General features: G+C 55.8%; 7 protein-coding genes across 7 annotated transcripts; 5 read left to right on the top strand and 2 right to left on the bottom strand.

The window, feature by feature from the left end:
• Positions 1-1,247: 1,247 nt before the first annotated feature.
• Positions 1,248-1,507, top strand: THITE_151375 (uncharacterized protein; the record flags this gene model as incomplete). The annotated part of the gene is made up of 2 exons (XM_003653406.1): positions 1,248-1,258; positions 1,336-1,507. The coding sequence occupies 2 exons, from the start codon at positions 1,248-1,250 to the stop codon at positions 1,505-1,507; spliced, it is 183 nt and encodes a 60-aa protein (XP_003653454.1).
• Positions 1,508-2,266: 759 nt separating this feature from the next.
• Positions 2,267-4,012, top strand: THITE_2115933 (glycosyltransferase family 2 protein). The gene is made up of 2 exons (XM_003653405.1): positions 2,267-2,538; positions 2,630-4,012. Exons 1-2 carry the CDS (start codon positions 2,420-2,422, stop codon positions 3,246-3,248), a joined length of 738 nt encoding a protein of 245 aa, XP_003653453.1. The 5' UTR covers positions 2,267-2,419; the 3' UTR covers positions 3,249-4,012.
• A 957-nt stretch (positions 4,013-4,969) lies between these two features.
• THITE_2115932 (uncharacterized protein) lies at positions 4,970-7,759 on the top strand. Its single transcript, XM_003653404.1, has one exon. The coding sequence runs from the start codon at positions 5,081-5,083 to the stop codon at positions 7,379-7,381; it is 2,301 nt and encodes a 766-aa protein (XP_003653452.1). The 5' UTR covers positions 4,970-5,080; the 3' UTR covers positions 7,382-7,759.
• Positions 7,760-7,957: 198 nt separating this feature from the next.
• Positions 7,958-9,291, top strand: THITE_2064270 (uncharacterized protein; the record flags this gene model as incomplete). The annotated part of the gene is made up of 3 exons (XM_003653403.1): positions 7,958-8,064; positions 8,158-8,314; positions 8,444-9,291. 3 exons carry the CDS (start codon positions 7,958-7,960, stop codon positions 9,110-9,112), a joined length of 933 nt encoding a protein of 310 aa, XP_003653451.1. The 3' UTR covers positions 9,113-9,291.
• Positions 9,292-9,466: 175 nt separating this feature from the next.
• THITE_2115931 (uncharacterized protein) lies at positions 9,467-10,560 on the bottom strand. Its single transcript, XM_003653402.1, has 3 exons — positions 10,316-10,560; positions 10,065-10,226; positions 9,467-9,960 (listed from the first exon to the last, which is right to left on the bottom strand). Exons 1-3 carry the CDS (start codon positions 10,394-10,396, stop codon positions 9,715-9,717), a joined length of 489 nt encoding a protein of 162 aa, XP_003653450.1. The 5' UTR covers positions 10,397-10,560; the 3' UTR covers positions 9,467-9,714.
• Positions 10,561-11,818: 1,258 nt separating this feature from the next.
• THITE_2115928 (uncharacterized protein) lies at positions 11,819-14,429 on the top strand. The gene is made up of 5 exons (XM_003653401.1): positions 11,819-12,255; positions 12,360-12,886; positions 12,972-13,848; positions 13,917-14,090; positions 14,152-14,429. The coding sequence occupies exons 1-5, from the start codon at positions 12,210-12,212 to the stop codon at positions 14,220-14,222; spliced, it is 1,695 nt and encodes a 564-aa protein (XP_003653449.1). The 5' UTR covers positions 11,819-12,209; the 3' UTR covers positions 14,223-14,429.
• A 100-nt stretch (positions 14,430-14,529) lies between these two features.
• THITE_2115925 (uncharacterized protein) lies at positions 14,530-16,193 on the bottom strand. Its single transcript, XM_003653400.1, has 5 exons — positions 15,978-16,193; positions 15,806-15,872; positions 15,531-15,724; positions 15,401-15,465; positions 14,530-15,300 (listed from the first exon to the last, which is right to left on the bottom strand). Exons 2-5 carry the CDS (start codon positions 15,858-15,860, stop codon positions 14,634-14,636), a joined length of 981 nt encoding a protein of 326 aa, XP_003653448.1. The 5' UTR covers positions 15,861-15,872; positions 15,978-16,193; the 3' UTR covers positions 14,530-14,633.
• Between the last annotated feature and the right edge of the window lie 4,296 nt (positions 16,194-20,489).

Genomic DNA, 20,489 nt, shown 5'->3' with positions numbered 1-20,489 from the left:
GACTGCGGAAGGCACACAAGTCGCACTGATGCATCAGCCCCGCCGGAACCGCCCGGGCGAACAGCGGGCATCAAAGCCGTGATATCACCTGAACGGCACGCCAGGATCACCGGGCTGTACGATCTCAGGGTCCGAGCCAACTTTTCCAACACCGCCCGGCTACTAACCCGCCAGTTGCCACAAGGCCGTGGAATTGAGCTCGCAAAGCATACCTGCCTTGCAAACTGCAGTAGAATCGAGCTCAAGGCGTGACGCAATGATCCCCGTCTCCATTGTAATCATCGACAAACAAGCCCTGGCAGCGCATCGAATGGAGTATGGATACACAGTAGGATATCGGCAATAGCAATGTCTGTATACAACCAATGGAACCGTTTCCGTCTGCCGGCCCGCAAGGGAAGCCAATCCCATCCGCCCCCGCATCACGCTGCCCTCGATCTCCTCCTGCATTGAGTAAACCGCTTGAAGTCTGGTCCACCAATTGAAGCAGTACCCGGACCCCGCACCCCACCATTTTGCCATTCCGCCGATAGGCTCATCAGATTAAGGTTTGCGGTCTGTGGCTCGAAAAAGGCAAGCATTTTAAAGTTCTGCTGGGGGATTGATCTTGACAACCAACCTCTAACCCGGGTGGCTTCGCCCTCGGCGACACGCTCTCCGCGCCTCAGCTTCCCCAGTGTGCCATCATCATTCCACAGCGAAGCATGGAAAGTGCCCGATGGGTGCCCCTCCAGCAATGCCTAGCCGCGTCCAAGCCGCCTCTCCGCACGACCCGGCACAGCACCGCATCTGTTGACCGGCCGTGTGGGCATGAACCCGGTTGGGAGAAGAACCAACGGAGCAGGGGGTCCGCCGAAGGCGACCGAGGGAGCCTGACCGTTCCAGACGCAAAGCCCGGGCAGCCAAGCGTTGCGATCAAGGAAGGCACGCTGTGTCGAGACTCGACGCCAAGCAGGATGACCTTCGCTGCGCATCCATCAAGGAGGCCGGCTCGTCTATCAAAGCAGACACCTGGCTTGGCTTGAAGAACTGCCAGGAACATGCTCTTCAAGCCCGTCGACGAAATCCGCCTCACCGGGTCCCGTCGCCACCCGTTCAGCCTTAACATTTCCCGTTGCACGACCTAGAAACTCCCGTTCCGTGGCGATCGAGACAGCCCCTTTACTCCTGGGCTGCTCCCGATGTCTGCATCAGGCAAAGAACTCACTCATGTTGTTGCTAAACTGGGAGTGGGGCGTAAAATTGGAATGACGGTGCTGTATGTACTGGGCATCGAGGCGTGGGAGTATACCAAGCGCAAGCTCAGTATCTTGAACGACAACATGGCGGTCCCAGGCACCTGGTTGCAGGGCGAGAAGAGGCCAAGAAATTCTCCAAGAGCATGGGCTTGGGGAACATGAAGCGCTGGCTGAGTGGCGGGCGCACCAAGTCCAAATCCAACGCCTACTCGGCTGGCAGGTTGACGCCAGCAACGACGCGGCAGGCGGACTCGCTCCCTCCGGTGTGAGGCGCGGGTGGGAGACCAAGGAATTGCCCGACAGGAGAGGAGCGAATGTGATGATTCTGCGGGCTGAGTCTCATGCGGATGGAACTTCCGTAGTCACCCGTATTGCTCGAGATAGGTATTTTCGTGGAGAAAAGAACCTCAATACATGTGAATATCTGAAAATCAATTTCTTGAGGTTTGGGCTTTGAGCCCAATCTTCTAAGCAAGCCAATTTGTTGATGAAGTGAATCGATCATGATGTGTGAATTGGATGTTCAGTGGGTGGACGTTAAAGAGGTCCCGCCAAGACTAATTTCGGCCAATTGTCGGCAATGTTTTTACAGCGTCAGTACCCCGCCAAGACCGCCAAGGGGTTTGCACTATCGCCACGGGTTAGCCACGGGTTAGTTCGCCAGGGGTGCGGGGGGCGGCGCCAGCCCCCCGCTAGTTAGGGTAAGGGTTATAGTTAAGGTGAGGGTCAAGGTTAGGGTGAGGGTTAACTTCGTTTTCTTTTTTTTCGATTTGGTTGAGGTTTTGTAAAGTTGTTGCAACGAGTCTTTGCGATTGTTCGTTGTTGATGTTGCTCGAAGTCGTCGAGGCCCCGTCGCGGCCCCGCTTACCCCGTGGCGATTGTAAATACTTGTAAACGGCAGTCTCCGAAATTAGTCTTGGCGGGACCTCTTTAGCCATAACCTCCGGAGGAGGGACAGGTCTTGGCAGGTGCCAGGCTAGGGGTCTCTGATTGCCAAGAGCTTCCCGGCAGGCAACGAGCCTGCGCTAGCGCGGGCTCTCATTAAGGAGACCCTGCCTGCGTAACGTCGAGGAAAGTCGCGACGGGCCAGACTGGCCACCTCGCTAAGCTTCGAGCTTCCGTTCTCTCACATCGACCGCCAGGGCATCAAGCCTTCCCATTGTCCGCCAGAAACTGACGCAATGGCGCCAGCAAAACCGTCGCCCGGAAAGGACACCTATTCGGTGATCCTGCCGACCTTCAATGAGCGCCAGAACCTGCCCATCATCACCTGGCTGCTCAACCGTACCTTTACCGAGAAGTGCGCGCTCTCCCCCTTATACCCCCCCACCTCCCCGATCGCCCATTTACCCTAACATACAAGCTAACGCCGTTCTCCTCCCTTTCTGCAGCAATCTCGACTGGGAACTCGTGATCGTCGACGACGGCTCGCCCGACGGCACGCAGGACGTGGCGCGGCAGCTGGTCAAGGCGTACGCGCCGCACGTGCAGCTGCAGACGCGGTCGGGCAAGCTGGGGCTGGGCACGGCGTACGTGCACGGGCTGCAGTTCGCGCGCGGCAACTACATCGTCATCATGGACGCCGACTTCAGCCACCACCCCAAGTTCATCCCGCGCATGATCGCCAAGCAGAGGGCGCACGACTACGACATCGTCACGGGCACGCGCTACGCCGGCGACGGCGGCGTCTACGGCTGGGACCTCAAGCGCAAGCTGACCAGCAAGGGCGCCAACATCTTCGCCGACACCGTGCTGCGCCCCGGCGTGAGCGACCTGACCGGCAGCTTCCGGCTGTACAAGCGGGCCGTGCTGGAGAAGTTGTTCGAGTGCACGGATGCGCGGGGCTTCACGATGCAGATGGCACTGGCGGTCACGGCCAAGGCCAAGGGCTACAGCATCGGGGAGGTGCCCATCTCGTTTGTCGACCGGGTGTACGGAGACAGCAAGTTGGGCGGGGAGGAGATCGTGGAGTACGCGAAGGGGGTGCTGCAGCTTTGGTGGTCGATCTGAGGTCAAATATTTAATCCTGGGAGATACCAATGGCGGGAAAACGAGATTTTGCTGTACGAGTAGCGGCCGGGATGGAGAACTTGGGCTTGCATGGCGTTGTGTTTGTGCGGTTGTTAGATGCGAAACAGATTGGTTGTCCAACCTATCCCCCCCCCTCCTCCTCCTCATCCCTTTCTCTCAAGGGACGCACGTCTACTTGTTCTAAATGTTCCTCCCTCCCGTGACGCTAATCGTCTGGCCAGAGATGTACGAACTCAACGGCGACGCAATGGCCAACACGGCGCTCGCAGCCTCGGTTGCCGTCCCGGGCCTCCGCAGCGGGATATCCGCAAACGGCACCGCCCCGGGGGGTGTCTTCTTCTGCTTCTCGGGGATCCCCAGCGCGACCTTCTGCCCGTCGACCTCGACGAACGCGCCGGCCTCCTTGTTCGCCGTCAGGCGGGTCTCGATGTGGCCGAAGGCGACCGTGTTCGCGCGGACGCCGAACGCGGGGCCCCACTCCTTGGCGATGGTCTTGGTCAGCCCCACGACGCCCGCCTTGGCCATGGCGTAGTTCAGCTGGCCGGCGTTGCCGTGCAGGCCCGACGTCGACGAGATGTTGACGATGTTCCGCGGCTCGCCGTCCCGGACGCGGAAGTATGGCGCCGCCTCGCGGATGAGCTTGAAGGGCACTGTGCCGTGCATGGCCAGCATGGTGTCCCATTGCTTGTCCGTCATCTGCGAGCTGTAAGGATGGGGGTTTTGTGGTCGAAAGTGTGTGGGAAGAGGGCGGGGAAGGGGGGGGGGAGGGAGGTGTAGGGGTGTACATGCCTTGTGGATGACGGCGTCCCAGGTGAAGCCGGCATTATTGACGATGATGTGGATCTTGCCTTGGCCGAACTCTGCCGCCTTCTTCACCAGCTCCTTGATGCATTCGTCCTTGAGCAGGTCTCCGGGAACAGCCAGCGCCTGGCCACCGCTCGCTCTGATCTTGGCGGCCACCTCCTCGGCCTTGGCAGCGTCGATGTCCGACACAACCACCTTTGCGCCCTCGTTGGCGAACAGCCTCGCGCACTCCGCGCCGATGCCCTGGCCGGACCCCGTGATGATGGCCACCTGGCCCGCGAGAAGCCCCCGTGGGTAGTTGAGCTGGCGGGCAATCTGGCTGATGCGTTCTGACATGGCGGATTGCACGGTGAGCGAGCAGTTTAGGTGTTGCGGCTTTCGTGTTGACCCTCTACACTACTATGTGAACTGTGAAGTTGGACGATGCGGTGCTGGAAGTGCCGAGGCACAGCCCCGGACGACCCCGGTGCTCGGCCCGGCAGTTCGACTCCGCAGCGGACCGCTGTTATGCGCACATAAGGTACCTGGCCTTTCTTGATCGGGCAGGTGTCTATTCCGCTCCAGGGCATCCAACTCAATCTTCTACCTACCTTACGTAAGTTCTTCCATGGTTTAGAAACGAGCAATAATTGCAGCTCCAGGATGACGGGTGTTGAGTTAATTGCAGTCCTGACCGACTCGTTTTGGCCATACCAGACGACGGCGGTTTACTCGTTGCGAGCAGGACAAAATGACGAACAGGAGCCGTTCTCTTCACGAGCTTGGCGCTGTTGCAGTGAGGCATCAGCCAATTGAGAAGCTGCTTGGTGCTCAGCCGCAATCCCGCCGAGGCAGATTCGGACACAGTCAACGATGGACCGTGATGGCCTGCTCACCCCCTCTTGGCTCGTCATCTGTCTTGTCGGTGTTCCAACTTGGTTCCCCGTTCAACCTCGCTCCTCCGACTCCACCATTGTCCGAAGCGTTCGACGTCTTCCGTGAACAGGCGTCTCATCCCGCTGGGCCCCATGTCCATAACCGACGCCGTGTCGCGCGGCGAATCTCTCCCGCCCGATGAAATCGGGGCAATGCTTCCCCGGCCTCCAGCCTGTTCGACACCGAGGCTCGAAGCGGCCGAGGGGAGTGAAGATAGATCGCCCGAGCGCCGCCTGCTCTGTCCGCCATGCTCCGAGCTTGATTTCGATGAAATATTCCGCGTGGCGGATGCCTATTTCGCTACGTACCAGGTCAACGGCTGGATCCAGGTTTCCAAAATGCGAACCGAGTCGTCATCCGATGGCCTCTTCGTTCAGGATCTTGGGTATCGTCCCACACAGCCCGGCAGCTGTCCGCTGTGCTCATTCTTCGGGGTCGTTCGGGGCCCGGACACTCGAGGACCATTCGAGCTGCGCGCTTTCTCGAGCGTGACGTGCAGCTCGTTTCTCAGCATCCGAGTGGACCCATCAAATGCCCTCTGCGCGTCTCAGAACGCCTTCTTGGCCGTTGTTCCCTCCAAGCCCGTCGATTTTTTCCGTTCCGCCATGCCATCTTCGTGGCACCCGATGTACCGTGCATTGCCCGGAGATCCAACACCCAAACCTCCCGGAATATGGGCTAGGGAACTTGGGCTCTCCGTTGACTTCAGTATGGTGAAGGGGTGGTTCTCCTTCTGCAAAGAACACCATTGTGAAACCTGCAACCTTCGGAAGTACCAGGCGCCCGAAAGCCTACCGGGGTTCCGACTTATAGACTGCGATTCGAGCTCGTTGGATGTCGTCGAGCAACAACCGACGGTCGAGTATGCCGCCCTGAGTTACGTTTGGGGCGAAAATATCGAGGAAGCCGGTCCCTGGCCTACGGTTATTTCCGATGCCGTCCTCGTGACCCGTCAGCTAGGTCTTCGGTATCTTTGGGTTGACAGGCTATGCATCGACCAGGAGGACGCGCAAACCAAGCATTTCCTCATCTCGAATATGGATGTGGTGTACCGGAGCGCCGAGATCACTATCATTGCGGCCGCGGGCTCGACCGCAGATCACGGCTTGCCAGGCGTAGGGACAGCGAAGCGGAAACCACAACCCAAGATTCAGATCGGCGCCACAGTGTTGGCTTCCCCCCTGGAAAACTGCCGCGAGGATATTTATCGATCGACATGGTGGACGAGGGGATGGACCTACCAAGAGGGCGTTCTGGCAAGGAGGAGGTTGGTTTTCACCGAAAGCCAGGTCTACTGGGAATGTGAAAGCATGGTCACTTGGGAGGCCATCCACTTGCCGCTGGAGTCGCTACACGCCAAGCACAAATTCCAAATGGACGAATGCATGAACGCCAGTGTTTTCAGCGGCAAGCGCGGCGGACCATTCCAAGAGTACAGGACTCTGTCCATGGGAGAGGAGAACGACGAATCCCTGTACAAGGCCGCCATGCACATCCACAACTTCACAGGGAAGAACCTGACGTTCCCCACCGATTCGCTGCTTGCGATGCAAGGGATCCTGAAGCACTGCTGCGTTTCAAATCCCTGTCTTGCGTTTCTCCATGGCATGCCCTTAGTTCTAAAATCGTCGAACTCCGTTGAGCCTGGAACTGCACGATTGATCTCACTCGCCGCGGCACTTACGTCCTGGGGCCACACCCCCATAAACAACTCGAGTCGCGCTGTACGCCTTCAACACCTCCCATCATGGACCTGGGCAGGATGGAAGGGGCAAGTGGAATGGGACGCTGGAGGAGCGTCTTACCACGATGTCATCCCGGATATTCTGTCCATGTACCCCTGGTCAGGCGTTGGCTGGGCCACGGATATCCGTCTCCGTCCTCGCGAAGGTGAGCTCTACCAAACGCAAAGCATAGCAGATGCTTCCGAGGATGCCCTGCTGGAACCGGATTTCGATGGCGTGCTCTACCTTCCGCAGCCATATGTCATGTCTTACCGCGACCTCCTGGTGGAGACCGAGCATTTTCCGTGGGTGGCTTCAGCAAGCGGAACCAGTCAGCAACTGGACATGTACCTGTACCTATCGGACTGCGAGACCGCCGATGTTCCGGGGAGCCCGACCGATAAGACGATCAAAGGGGATTTGCGTTTGGTGCTCGTGGCGATCTCGTGGGACGAAAAGAGAGGCACTAAAGCGGGGTTCCTCGCCATTCGGCCCACGACACCGTCGGAAGCAAGGGCGTCGTTGGACCACATCGAATACTGCGAGAGGATCGGTGCTGCTTGGGTTAATCTTCCGCTGTTGAGGCTTTATTGGGTAGTGTCGAAGAGTCTCGTGGTGGCGGAGGAGTTGCGACTGCAGCGTATGACAAAGGACATTGCGCTCTGTTAGTCCGCCTTCAGGGAAGGGAGGGAGTCAGGTAGCTTTCGTTGCTCGCCACTCCAAGAACCATCCAAACATGGGCCGTTCGCGCCGTGGCGAAAGTTGCACGAAAGTATCTACCTAGATGGGACGGCACGAATGGGACCTGGAAACCGACGAACCGGAACTGTGCTGGCTAGTGGACGATCATTTCGTGACCTAGTGTATATTCAGCAGGGGAGGAGTGAAAGGGCGGATGCGAGTGACAGTGGAACGGGACGTACACTACTAGCTGCTGCAGAGCGTGTGTGTGTAGAGGCTAGGTGTTCATTTGTCTTCAAATAGAAGTTCAAGATTAGCGTCTGAAGTACGAGCACCTTCTTCCTGTAACTCCCTTGAGTGAGTTACACTTCAGGAAACCAAGCTTGTTGGCGGGGCAACCGCATCCCACCCACGCTCGCGTCACTGCCTGCCGGGGAATGATTGATGGCGGGGCAATCTGAACCTGGACGAGAGGTTCCACAACCACGTCATTGCCCGTTCGTTGCAGGGACAGAAAACGACCGCCAGGTCGGTCCAACGAACCGCATTGCGCAAGACCTAACAATGCAGAGAAAAGGCGGGAGAGCGCCGGCAGGCCACCTGTCGCGGCTGAAGCCGGTCGAGCACGACCCGCTGGCAGAATACGGGTTGCCGTCAAAAGGAGAAAAGAGGTGCGCCGCCGCCTTGGGAGCCTTGGGAGCCTTGGGAGCACCCATGCGATCATTGCAGCCCCGCCCCGCTAACCCCCAGTCCGTTCGTGTCAGACTGCTCTCCCCGAAAGTGCAGGAAGCCTACTACGCCAAAATCACAGAGCGCTACCTTGCCTTCTGCACCGCGGCCGGCGACCGCGACGAGCTGCAGAGGCAATTTGCCCGCCTCGCCATCACTGACCAGCGCAACCCCAAGCCGTCTTCAGCCTCCGTCCCGCCCCTCCTACCACCCCCCCAGACATCTCAACCGTCCCCGCCACTCCCCGCCGACGACAAGCTCTCCCAGATCTTCTCCGCCCTGCGCAAACTCCGCGAAGCGCTCGTCGCTTCTCGCCGACAGGACGACTTCTCCAACCAAGTCTACCTCTTCTCTATCCGCCTTGGCATCCTCGCCTCTTCCTACGAAACCTACTACCCCTCCCTCCTCTACCTCCTCCGCCGCCAACCACCCAACCCACGATCCCGACGCCCTGGCACATCGCCAGCACCACCATCATTACCACCGCCACAACAATCACAATCACAACCACAACCACACACCCCACACCTAACAACAGCCCCCCAACCCCGCGCCGTCCCCCTCACAACCGTCGAACAAGCCGACCTCGCCGCCTACCTCATCCTCGACACAGCCTGCCGGCGGGGGGACCTGGCGGGCGCCTACGCGCAGCGCGCGGCGCACGGGCTGCGCGACCGGCACGTGGACGCGGTGCTGCGCGCGCTGGCGGCCGACAACTGGGCGGCGTGGCGGCGGGCGCGGCGGCAGGCGGACCTGTACCGGGCGACGCTGATGGAGGGCGCGGAGCGGCGGGTGCGGGCGCACGCGCTGCGCGCGATCGGGCGGGCGTACCTCACCGTCGGGGTGCGCTGGGTCGAGGGGCAGTTGGGCATGGCCTGGGACGGGCTGCGGGAGGGGTTTGGGGTCGGCTGGGAGGTGGAGGAGGGCGGCGCGGCGGATGGGGAGGAGGAGGGCGGGAAGGTCGTCGTTCGGCGGGTCAAGGGGAAGTGAATGGGCAAGAAATAAATAATACAGTGCCCTGGGGAGGTGGTTAGTGGGCTGTATGTACAACAATACCCTGCGGAAGTATTCCGTATTCTGCATATACCTAGATCCATGGCGTGGGTGGCTACGAGGGCGTCGGACGGCTTTAATTTTACGAGCGGGAATGAATCAATGGTTTACCGTCCATGATACGACGCGGAAGACGCGCCTGGTGGCACAGCGCCTGGAGTCACATTGAATGCCCTGCCCTGTGTATGTTTAGCCCAGGCGCGTCGGTGAAACCTACCACGTCCTCAATTCTGGTGGTATTATTAGTTGAGCCTATCACTGGGTGTTGACCAAGACAAGCTGTTATGTACACGTCAAGCCCATAGTCGACAACATACGTCCATCAGTCATCCCCGACATGCATCGATATCCTGCATTAAGACATGTCCGCGCAAGAATCATATATTACAGCTGCGCCCCACCAAGGCAGCTCAGCCAAGCCCAAACTGGGAGACCGTCCCCTAACTTTGTCAGACCGCCGCCAGGTCAATGCCGGGTGAATGCCGGGCCAATTCCGCGCAACGGTCCACCTCGCAGCAACTCCCCGTCTGCCGACGCGCTTAGAGCATCGCAACGGCGGCGACGAAGCCGCCGAGGGCGCCAAGGCCGGCCGCCGCCGTGGCCCGCGGACCGAAGTTGGTGCTGGTCGAGGGCGCGTTGGTGGCAGGGCTGACGCTGCCGGTGGCAGTGGGGGTGGAGGAGCCGGTGGTCGTGGTGGCGGGGGCCCCGGTGGTCGTCGAGGCCGGCGCGGTGGTGGAGCACGAGACCGCGGTCGGCAGGTCGGTCACCTGGAAGGCGCTGCAGAGCTGCGGCATTGTCAGTCGGCGGGCGATGCTGGACGGGAGGCGAGCCGGCGCGTGGCTACAGGGAGAGAGAGACAAGCGGTGGGGAAAAAGGGGCTTGAACATACGCTAATGGCGACGGATACGGCCGAGCTCTGCGAGGGCGGGTCGCACACGCCGGCCAGGCAGCACGCGATGCTGCCGAGGAAGCTCTTGTCTGAGCAGATGCACTTGGGGTCAGTGCCGCAGTTGCCGATGCCGCCCTGCAGGAACTTGTCGGCACAGCTTTTCTGCACGGAGACACGTCAAGTTAGCGTTCGGCGACACAGGGACCGAGCAGCGAAGCTGGTATGGCGCATCCGAAGAAGGGTGGACGTACGGCGCAAGACGGGAGCTGATCGAGCTGGGCAACGGCAGCGCCGGCCAGGCTCAGCGCAGCGAGAACAGCAGGAGCCTTCATGATGGCGGTGGCAGATGTCCACAGCAGAGCACAATTGATGGGATGCGAGTCGGTTTCCCAGGGCGCAAGAACGGACAGGTGAGGTGGAGGTTCGGCGGATGGGCCCCTGCTTGTTAAATAGGGAGGTACCTGGTAATTCATGAAAGCCGGGAGGCAACCCCGGCCGGTCAGGTCAGTCATGGAACCCAAACAGCAACGCCCGGATCCTGCCAATTACGGAGAACACCCAACCGGGCCAATGGCTCCAGCGAGCATCCCCGTACACTAGTGCACATACCACAGTACACTGCACTACACTAGTGTAGTGTACTATCGGGGACCAAGGCAAGTCCCTCCCACCAGGCCCACCATACTAGGACCTTACGCCAGGTAACTTACTTTAAGCGTATGGAGGCACTGCCCGCTTGTCGCAAGTGAGGATGAGCGCACCGCAGCCACGAACAAGCCCGTGTGGCTGCATCCGGAGGTGCCGGGACAGCCAGCGGTGAATCGGGGTCAAGCGCTGCTGTTTCCCCGAGGTTCGGAGACTTCCATCCACAGTCCCGTCTGGCGGCTTCTTCCGCAGCCCCTCCTGCGATTCCCTCCTACTGGATGGCCGCCTGGGGGGTCGAGAACACACAAAGAAGGGAAACAGACGAAGCAGCCCACGAGGTCGGATATGCTCCATCCTGCAGTGCAGCTGACGAAGGAGTAGTTATGTTTCCGTACATACCGGAGTTACACTACATGGAACATCGCGCAAAAAGTGAGACATGGGTAAGGGAAGGGAGCTCCCGAACACCTCCCCCCTAAACAGTCACGGTACCGATGCCACGCGACAACCCGGACTATCGGCAACATGGAGTATCACAAGTCCGGGGCGCAAAGAAGTCTGTATGCAATACTGTGTAGTGTAGGGTGGAAGTGCCTACAACCCCTACAGTCAACTCCTGATATTTCCCAGGCTTATTCGTGTTAACGCTAGAACTAGGTCCGGAGTACCTGGTAGTTCACCAACCAGCGGCCGAGAACCCCATCCAGGCCTCAAGCTGTTGGCAGTGGGTTACCGGGTATTTCGAAGATTGGCAATCCCCGCAGGACCGGCTGCTGCGACCGGGGCAGCCTGCAAACTCCCTTTAAGAACAGCAGAAAGCTAAGACGATTGGCAGCCTGCGCCGTCCAGAAATCGGGCGGAAAAGGGCGCTGCCACGGCGATTGGGACACGTTCTTTGACTCTCATCTGAATGGCGGTTTCGACTTGCCTTCGAGACGGGCCGTCGGCGAAATGCCATTGGGATCGCCAGCTCCGGCCAAGCACTAGCCGTAAGATTGGTGGCTGCCCCGCCCCCAGCACTTGCATGCATGCCCACTGGTTGGCTTGGCGGACCGGCTGCTGCCAAGCTTGCATCCCTGCTCGCCCATTCCGACGGCTCACACAACATGCACAGGGACGCGCGGTCCGGGATGCGAGTGCTGCCCTTCGAATCGCTTCGACCAACCAGCGTGAGGTCACACTTTTTGATTTGATCCCTGTCGGCCCCAGGAGACGACCACCACCAAGACAACCCACCACCACCACCATCACCACCACCATCTCCACCCCTTCCGGCTTCCGGAGGGCAAACACATTGGAGAAATCGCGACGACAGCGCGAGGCACCGACACTGCCATGATGCTCCTTTGGTGATCCAACCACCAACGTGACGCCAATCCGCCTTCGCAGCACCCACACGCCTACCTGTGTAGTCCCGTCGCATCCCTCGAAGTCGCAATTGTCGTTGTTGTCATCGTCATTGCCGTAGTCGTCCTCACCGCCGCCGCCGCCGTCGCCACGATGGGCCTGGGCGTTCTCGAGGACCGGGCCATGGCCCACGTTCCAGGTACGGCGTTCCGCTGCGTCCGGCGCGACCCTCCGGCTCCGGCTCCGGCTCCGGCTCCGGCTTCGAACGCGAACCTGCCGCTGACGCTCCGCTTTTCGCTACAGGGACAACGAGGTACTTCGACGACCCCGAGAGGCCGCAGTACGCGGCCAACGGCGCCGAGGGCCTCAAGTGCGACACCAGCGGGCCGGTGCCCATCATCCTGGTGCCGCAGCCGTCCGACGACCCGAACGACCCGCTGAACTGGCCGCTGTGGAAGCGCGATCTGATCACCTTCATGCTCTCCATGACCGCCATCTTCGCGACCTGCCTGGGGCCCATCCTCGCCGCCAACACCCTGACGCTGACCTTCGACTTCAGCATCCCCTTCACCAAGGTTGCCGCCCTGACCGGTTGGTACCTGCTGGGTGTCGGCCTCGCCGCCTTCGTCTTCGTGCCCTCGGGCCGCATCTGGGGCAAGCGCCACCTGTTCGTCCTCGGCACGATCCTGCTCGTTGCCACGTCCGCCTGGGGCGGCGCGTCGCGGCACCACTACACCAGCATGGTGTGGTCGCGCGTCTTCCAGGGCGTCGCGACCGCCCCGTTCGAGTCGCTCGTCAATGCTGCCGTGGGAGACCTGTATTGTGTGCATGTGAGTGTGTCGGAAGATGGGAAGAACGGAATCCATGCTTCCCGCTATTATTGTCTGAAGGCGACCGGCGACTGACGAGGCGCAGCAACGCGGTATCCGTATGGCCTTCACCAACCTGGCCGTCTTCGGAGGCGCCTTCTTCACCCCCATCCTGGTCGGCAAGATCACCGACGCGATCGGCTGGTGGTGGACCTTCTACCTCGTCGCTATCTTCTGCGGCGTGTGCATCCCAATTGTCTTCTTTTTCTGTCCGGAGACAGCCTACCGCCGTGACACGGCGCTCAACCTCGACTTGCTGGGCACGGACAAGCCCACTACGGAACAGCCCAGGGGCTCTGTGACGGACGACGCGGAGAAGTCGGGCGGCAGCACGCAAGGTATCAACGGAGCTGCCGACGCATCCGCGGCGACCGCGGCGCGGCCGGTCCCGCCAAAGGCAACCTACTTGCAGTCGCTGGCCCTCTTCAACGGCCGCAAGACCGACGAGCAGTTCTGGAAGCTGCTGCTGCGGCCCCTGCCGCTGTTCCTGCAGCCCGCCTTCCTCTGGGCCTGTCTCACCCAGGGCCTGCTCATCGGCTGGACCGTCTTCATCGGCGTCATCATGGCCCAGTTCTTCCTCTCCACGCCGCTCTGGTGGACCGAGGTCCAGACGGGCTACGCGTACACGGCCGCCTTCATCGGCGCCATCATCGGCTTCGTCGTCGCCGGCGTGCTGTCCGACTGGACCGCCCGCTACATGACCAAGTGGAACAACGGGGTCTACGAGCCCGAGTTCCGCATCGTGCTCGTCATCCCCCAGCTGATGTTTGGCTGCGCCGGCCTGTACGGCTGGGGCATCACCGTCGACGGGCTCCTGTACAACAAGTACAACTACGCCGTCCCGCTGACCTTCTTCGCCCTCGAGGTCGCCGGCATGGTGATCGGCGCCGTCGCGAGCTCCCTGTACATTGTCGATGCCTACCGTGAGTGCCTGCCCTGTCGGATTGCCTCTCCAGCGCGGGGTTCGATGCTGACCACACGACGATGACAGGCGGCCTTGCCATCGAGGGCTTCACCTGCATGATCATCTTCAAAAACGTCTTCAGCTTCGGCCTGACGCTCAGGGCATTCGATTGGCTGGTTGAGACGCAGACCAAGGCGAGGCCGCTGTTCAACGTTGTCGCTTCCGTGCAGCTGGTGGTCTGCCTGCTCAGCATCCCGATGTGTAAGTCAATGCCAACCGGCCGGCGACGGAACAGAATGCTGATCGCTTCTCCTTGGAATAGATATCTTCGGCAAGCGGATCCGCAGCTTTTTCCACCGCCATGACTTGCTGGCGTTGTTCAAGGTCCGGTAATGATAGCCCTTTGGGCACACCTTTTAGATTTATCGTTTTGGTTTTATATTAAGTCTCGTCCCGTCGCTGGATCTCATGGGGGAGTCACGTCCAGGTTGCTTTCGCGTCTGTCACAGGGGCAGATACATAGATATAATCTTCGGCTGTCGAGTCCGTCATCTCGAACCGTAATGGGTTGCATTCTGATGACGCACACGGAATAACACCTCTATTATCGATGCTTCATGCCTGAGGTATCGTGAGCTGCGGGCTATGCTTCAATGCAAGTTCTCCACTGTGCACCACCATGCGTCCGTCAACCCACCCACCAACAATGCTCTCCACTTCAGGCCCGCCTAGACCTGACCGCCCCGGCGCTCGCCCCGGCATCAGCATCTATACACAACCCCTTTGCCCACCCACCCTCTCATCTCACAGCTTCGCCTTCCGCCTCCCATCCTTGACATGCCGACTGAACTCCCCCTTCAGCAAGAAATCCGGGTACCGCATATCGGGATCCAAGCCGACCGCGTTCTCCCCAGGCCGCCGCCAGCCGGCGCCGTCGACCACGATGGTCGTGCCGTTGATGTAATTGCCGGCATCGCTGAACAGGAACACGGTCGCGTCCGCGATGTCGCGCACGGTGCCCCACCGCCCGCTCGGCACGGTGCGCCCGGCCGTCGCGGTCGCCGCGTCGGCCTCGCCCTTCGTCCCGTCCGTCACCAGCCTGCTGGCCAGCCGCGCCATGCCCTCCGTGCCCGCGATCGCGCCGGGCGCCAGGCAGTTGGCGGTCAGGCCCATGGGGCCGTACTCGAGGGCCGCGGTGGCAGTGAGCGCGTCGACGGCGGCCTTGGCCGCGGACACGTGCGCCTGCAGCGGCATGCCCGTGTAGTGGAAGGTCACCGAGACGGCGAGGAAGCGGCCGCCGGTGAGGCCCGAGGGCGACGGGTTCCGGTTGCGCGCCGCCGAGGCGAGCAGGTGCGGCAGCGTCGCCTTGAGCGTGTGGAACGTGCCCAGCGTGTCGATCTCGAGCACCGTCTTGAAGGCGTTCGGGCTGAGGCCGGAGATGGGCGCGACGAAGTTGCCTGCTGCGCCGGCGCTGGAGAGAGGGAGAGGGGGGAGGGGAAAGGACTGGTTAGTCGGGTAGGAGAGAGAGGAGGTGGGGGCGAGGGACGGAAAGGGAGAGGAAGTGGGCTCACATTACAAAATCGATGGCGCCTAGCTCGGCCACGCAGCGGTCTGCTGCGGCTTTCAGGGCCTCGAACTGTCGGCGGGGTTAGAAGGGCGGTGTTTGGATCTGCGCAGATAGTGAAAAGAGAGTGGACTCACGTTCCGGACATCAACGCCGCCAAGGCCCAGTACGCGGGCGCCATCGCGGACCTTTGCGATCTCTCTCGCTGCAGCCTCGGTCTTTTCCACGCTGCGACCAACAATGCAGGCATTCGCGCCGAGATGTACGAGCGCCCGCGTCTGGGCGCTGCCGATGCTGCCGGCACCGCCGGTAATGAAGAGCACGCGGCCGGCTACGAAGCAGTGGATGGTGTTAGTGAAATCGGCCCCCAAGGAGGGAGGTGCGCTTCTGGGTCTGGCTAAATTCTACGCACCAAAAATGCCATCGGCCCAGACGTTGCTGAGATATTCCGACCTTGGGACCGTCATTGCGCAGCAATCCTGTGTAACTCTAACCGTTGGTGCCGCTGAACGGGAGCTGTCGCAGATGCAGGAAGGTTGCGAAGGCCGTTGCGACCGCAGACCTGGGAACCTCAGAAAGGATACTTTGTTTCGATGGTTTCGGTATGAGGATTCAGCGGTGCCTCCTACCGCCGGCCGTTCATATGTAGCTCTCCAGACATCCCATGTGTCACGTCACCTACGCATGTCTTGTTCGGTTGTTCGTGTGAAGGCATGTCCGAGGTGAGCCTTTTCAGGCGTTACCTCGGCTGGACCCTCTTCTGTGAATACCCCTGCCGGCAGCCGATGTGGGTCACCGCGGGTCACCCGAAGGATCGGGGCTGGGCCATTATAGGTTGTTCGTGGAAATGACGGAAGGGAGGTTTCTGCGCTGAGCTCAGACCTAGGTACTGTGTAGCAACGGTTCCCTTCAGCTCACTTAGCCAAATAAAACCAAGGAGATTTTGGTTATGGTCGTTCAAGCCATGCGTACTGTGGTATAAGATTCCGCGCCTGAGGTACTGACTACACCCCGCAGTATCACAGTAGACCCACTCACAACCTTCAGGTGTACTTACCGTTTCTCAATGGGCGGGAAGCCAGAAGTCTGCCATTGTCCACATAGATATGGCTAAAGAGGTCCCGCCAAGACTAATTTCGGAGGTTGCCGCTTACAAGAAATTACAAATCGCCAAGGGTACGTAGGGCTGCTATAACTTAGAGTATCACCAACAACGAGATGTCGTAAAGACTCGTAACAACAACTTTACGAAACCTCAACTAAATCGAAAAAAAAGAAAACAAAGTTAACCCGCACCCTAACTATAACCTATACCCTAACTATAACCTAGACCCTAACTAGCGGGAGGCTAGCGCCGCCCCCTGTACCCCCGGCGAACTAACTCTTAGCGATAGCGTAAACGCCTTGGCGATCGTGGCTAGATAGACGTTAAAGAGGTCCCGCTAAGACTAATTTCCATAGTCCCTACAGATACCTGTAGGTCCCGCGCTTAGAAGTTACTCCTTTTGCTACCGCTTAACAATTTCTATACGGTAGTCCTTACGCCTACGTCGTATTAGTAGCTGCCTAGCTACTAGTTTATATCCTGCTTATATTTCTCTAACTAATCCGTGTCTATTGAAATAGTGCAAAACCTCTACACCAACCTACCCCACTACACCTAGGATCAGGCGCGCGAGATAGCTCCTAAAGGAATGCAGTATACCTCTAGACGGATAAAGATAGTATATATCGAGTAGTAGGAAGGATATCTCCTAAGAGGAAGATATATAGCTTAGGTACGTCTAGTGGAATATAGTAGAAAGACAAAAGATAATAAGAATATAGTTAGAGCTCAATAGCTTGAATACCTACCGTCTAGATAGAGGTAGAACAACGAAAGGAGAGGCTCAATAGCCTTCTTAGAAGAAGGAGGACCACCAATATAGTATTAACGAACGTATATTGACAATTGTTTAATATCTTACTTAATAATAAAGAAGATAGGCTTAGCCTATTTAAATATATATAATTAGAGAGCTAGACCCTTTAACAACGAATATAACGCTCTAAAATAAATAGAAAAGTAGAAAAACTAGATCCCCCCTATATCTAGGTAGTCTATTACCCTAATCTACACTTCCCTTTTAAGCTTACTATATACTCCTACGAGTAAGCTTATACCTTAAAAGCTCTCTTAGTAGGCACTTCTTATTGTCGCTACTCTTTGAGCTACTCTCTATATATAGCTCGCTTAGTTTATAAAGGTCTAGTTAGCTATAATAGCTAATCCTACTGTCTTTCGTACTCCTTTACCTCTTTAATATATATGTCCTAGCCCTACTACTATACTAGATACTTATACTTATAAACGAAGGTATAGTCGTATAGGTCGTATAATAGTAGGCGAAGTAGATATCTAGGCTTTGTAAGCTCCTTACGAAGACGCTTACTACAGTGCTACACTGAAGGTGACGTCTAGCTAGATAATATAGGTGATCTATATACCTAAAGATACTTCTATACTAGTATATAAAGCATCTTAAGGTAGTCTAGCCTCCTTATAAACGTATAGACAAGTATCTCCTCTTCCTAGAGGTAAAGATTAAGTACTATCTTCTTAAGGGCTACCTATACTAGTGCCCTAAGGTCCTTAACTAGGTCGTTACTAAGGAGGCGCTCCTAGTCTATTTTGTCTATAGGGGTATCAACAAACCTTTATATTATAGTCGCTTATAGTATAGCAATCTCTATAATCTTAGCTTCAACATTCTACTAGGTTAATATATTGAAATGGTGCAAAACCTCCACACTAACCTACCCCACTACACCTAGGATCAGGCGTATAAGATAGTTCTTAAAGGAATACAATGTACCTCTAGACGGATAAAGATAGTACGTATCGAGTAGTAGGAAGGATGTCTCCTAAGAGGAAGATATATAGCTTAGATATATCTAGTGGGATATAGCAGAAAGATAAAAGACAATAAGAATATAGTTAGAGCTTAATAGCTTGAATACCTACTGTTTAGATAGAGGTAGAACAACGAAAGGAGAGGCTCAATAGTCTTCTTAGAAGAAAGAGGACTACTAACGTAGTATCAACGAATATATATTGACAACTACTTAATGTCTTACTTAATAATAAAGAAGATAGGCTTAGCCTACTTAAATATATATAATTAGAGGGCTAGACCCCTTAACAATAAATACAACGCTCTAAGACAAATAGAAAAGTAGAAAAACTAGGTCCCCCTATATCTAGGTAGTCCATTACCCTAATCTACACTTCCCTTTTAAGCTTGCTATATACTTCTATAGGTAAGTTCGTACTTTAAAAGCTCTTTTAGTAGGTACTTCTTATCGTCGCTACTCCTTAAACTACTCCCTATATATAGCTCGCTCAGCTTATAAAGGTCTAGTTGGCTATAGTAGCTAATCCTACTATCTTTTATACTCCTCTATCTCCTTGATATATACGTCCTAGCCTTGCTACTATACTAGATACTTATACCTATAAACGAAGGTATAGTCGTATAAGTCGTATAGTAGTAGGCGAAATAGACGTCTAAGCTTCGTAGGCTCCTTATAAAGGCGTTTACTATAGTGCTATATTGAAGGTGATGTCTAGCTAGATAATATAGGTGATCTATATACCTAAAGATACTTCTATACTAGTGTATAAAGTATCTTAAGGTAGTCTAGCCTCCTTATAAACGTATAGACGAGCGTCTTCTCTTCCTAGAGATAGAGATCGAGTACTATCTTCTTAAGGACTACCTATACTAGTGCCCTAAGGTCTTTGACTAGGTTACTACTAAGGAGACGCTCCTAGTCCATCTTATCTATAGGGGCATCAACAAACTTTTATATCGTAGTCGCTTATAGCGTAGTAATCTCTATAATCTTAGCTTCAATATTCTATTAAGTTAATATATTGTTAAAATCTTCTATAAATGCTGCTAGTAGACCTAAAGTAGCTTGCTAGTCCTCTAGTTGGAAGGGCGAAACAGTACTAGGTACTAGAAATGTACTCTATAGCTATCGTCTAAAGTCGCTTATAGGGTCTTACAAAGGTAGTACGCTACTTAGCTATCTATTCGGTAGGAGTCCTATAACTCTATAGTAGTATATCTAGTAGGCTACGTCCTTCTTTGACTAAAGTACAAAGATAATTCGAATAGTAGTAGTGATTACTCCTTTCTCGCTCTAGTCAAAGAGCTAGGCTTCCCTAAATACCACTAAGTATATAGCTAGGATCCTAAGTTCTACGTCGCTAAAGTGGTCGTAGAGATATATAGGTAGGTTATCGAGTCTAGGAACATCGGACGTAAATACATTGTTGGCCTAGAGGACTTCGATTACCTTATCTTCGTTGTACTTTAAGACTACGAGCTATATAGGCTCTTTGGTCGAAGACAATAGGTCTAGAGGGAGCTTATACGTCTTACCATTGTCCTATAGTAGTAAAGGGACTACTTTAGTACAAAGTAGGTAATCCTTAAAGGTACTAAGAGCTAGCCTATAAATTCCTAACTATAAATACAATATACATTACTATACAACTATTTCGCTATCTCCCTAGTATAGCTAAAGCTAAAGTAGCCTAAATTATATCTATTCGTCTAAAAGGCGAGGCTAAAGTTCTTAAAAAAGGCCTATATAAACTTAAAGGTGAACTATCTATACTCCTATTTTAAACTTTACTAAAAGCAGTAGACGATAACCTCCTTATATAGCTATATCTAAAGGAACCTATAAATAGATTAAAAGGCGATCTAAACCTCTAATAAGATATCGATGTATATCTCTAAGCTCTTAAACAAAGAGTCGAAGTAGTAGAGCTAACCTCTAATTTAATCAAAGATCGTAATTGCCTAATGCCTTCCGTCAACGAAGCAAAGGAAAACCTAGAAACGGCAATTGTTAGCAATAACCCTTTAGTTAGACTAGTAGAACTCCTTTGGCGTAGAACTATAGTCTGAGACCGGCTATAAGTAGATCTAGAGATAGTTCTTATAAAAGCGAAAGAAAAACTATATAACGTCTAAGATCATTCTATAATCTAGCTATTCCTTATTAAATAATATACCTTCTATATCGAAGAGCGAAATACC

Source organism: Thermothielavioides terrestris, chromosome 2 (assembly GCF_000226115.1).
Source record: "Thermothielavioides terrestris NRRL 8126 chromosome 2, complete sequence".
NCBI classification, from domain to species: Eukaryota; Fungi; Ascomycota; class Sordariomycetes; order Sordariales; family Chaetomiaceae; genus Thermothielavioides; species Thermothielavioides terrestris.
Note: the sequence above shows the minus strand (reverse complement) of the source record. Positions and strands in the feature narration are given on the sequence as shown.

What these genes read in the sequence shown, in the direction of transcription:
- THITE_2115933 (XM_003653405.1), top strand. Translation starts at nt 2,420, where the DNA reads ATGGCGCCAGCAAAACCGTCGCCCGGAAAGGACACCTATTCGGTGATC. An exon ending in AACCGTACCTTTACCGAGAA is followed by an intron (nt 2,539 to 2,629) that starts GTGCGCGCTCTC and finishes CCCTTTCTGCAG; the next exon opens with CAATCTCGACTGGGAACTCG.
- THITE_2115932 (XM_003653404.1), top strand. Translation starts at nt 5,081, where the DNA reads ATGTCCATAACCGACGCCGTGTCGCGCGGCGAATCTCTCCCGCCCGAT.
- THITE_2115931 (XM_003653402.1), bottom strand. Translation starts at nt 10,396, where the DNA reads ATGAAGGCTCCTGCTGTTCTCGCTGCGCTGAGCCTGGCCGGCGCTGCC. An exon ending in ATCAGCTCCCGTCTTGCGCC is followed by an intron (nt 10,227 to 10,315) that starts GTACGTCCACCC and finishes GTCTCCGTGCAG; the next exon opens with AAAAGCTGTGCCGACAAGTT. An exon ending in CCGTATCCGTCGCCATTAGC is followed by an intron (nt 9,961 to 10,064) that starts GTATGTTCAAGC and finishes ACAATGCCGCAG; the next exon opens with CTCTGCAGCGCCTTCCAGGT.
- THITE_2115928 (XM_003653401.1), top strand. Translation starts at nt 12,210, where the DNA reads ATGGGCCTGGGCGTTCTCGAGGACCGGGCCATGGCCCACGTTCCAG. An exon ending in GGCCATGGCCCACGTTCCAG is followed by an intron (nt 12,256 to 12,359) that starts GTACGGCGTTCC and finishes TTTTCGCTACAG; the next exon opens with GGACAACGAGGTACTTCGAC. An exon ending in GTACATTGTCGATGCCTACC is followed by an intron (nt 13,849 to 13,916) that starts GTGAGTGCCTGC and finishes CGACGATGACAG; the next exon opens with GCGGCCTTGCCATCGAGGGC.
- THITE_2115925 (XM_003653400.1), bottom strand. Translation starts at nt 15,860, where the DNA reads ATGACGGTCCCAAGGTCGGAATATCTCAGCAACGTCTGGGCCGATGGC. An exon ending in CTGGGCCGATGGCATTTTTG is followed by an intron (nt 15,725 to 15,805) that starts GTGCGTAGAATT and finishes ACTGCTTCGTAG; the next exon opens with CCGGCCGCGTGCTCTTCATT. An exon ending in GCGGCGTTGATGTCCGGAAC is followed by an intron (nt 15,466 to 15,530) that starts GTGAGTCCACTC and finishes CCCCGCCGACAG; the next exon opens with TTCGAGGCCCTGAAAGCCGC.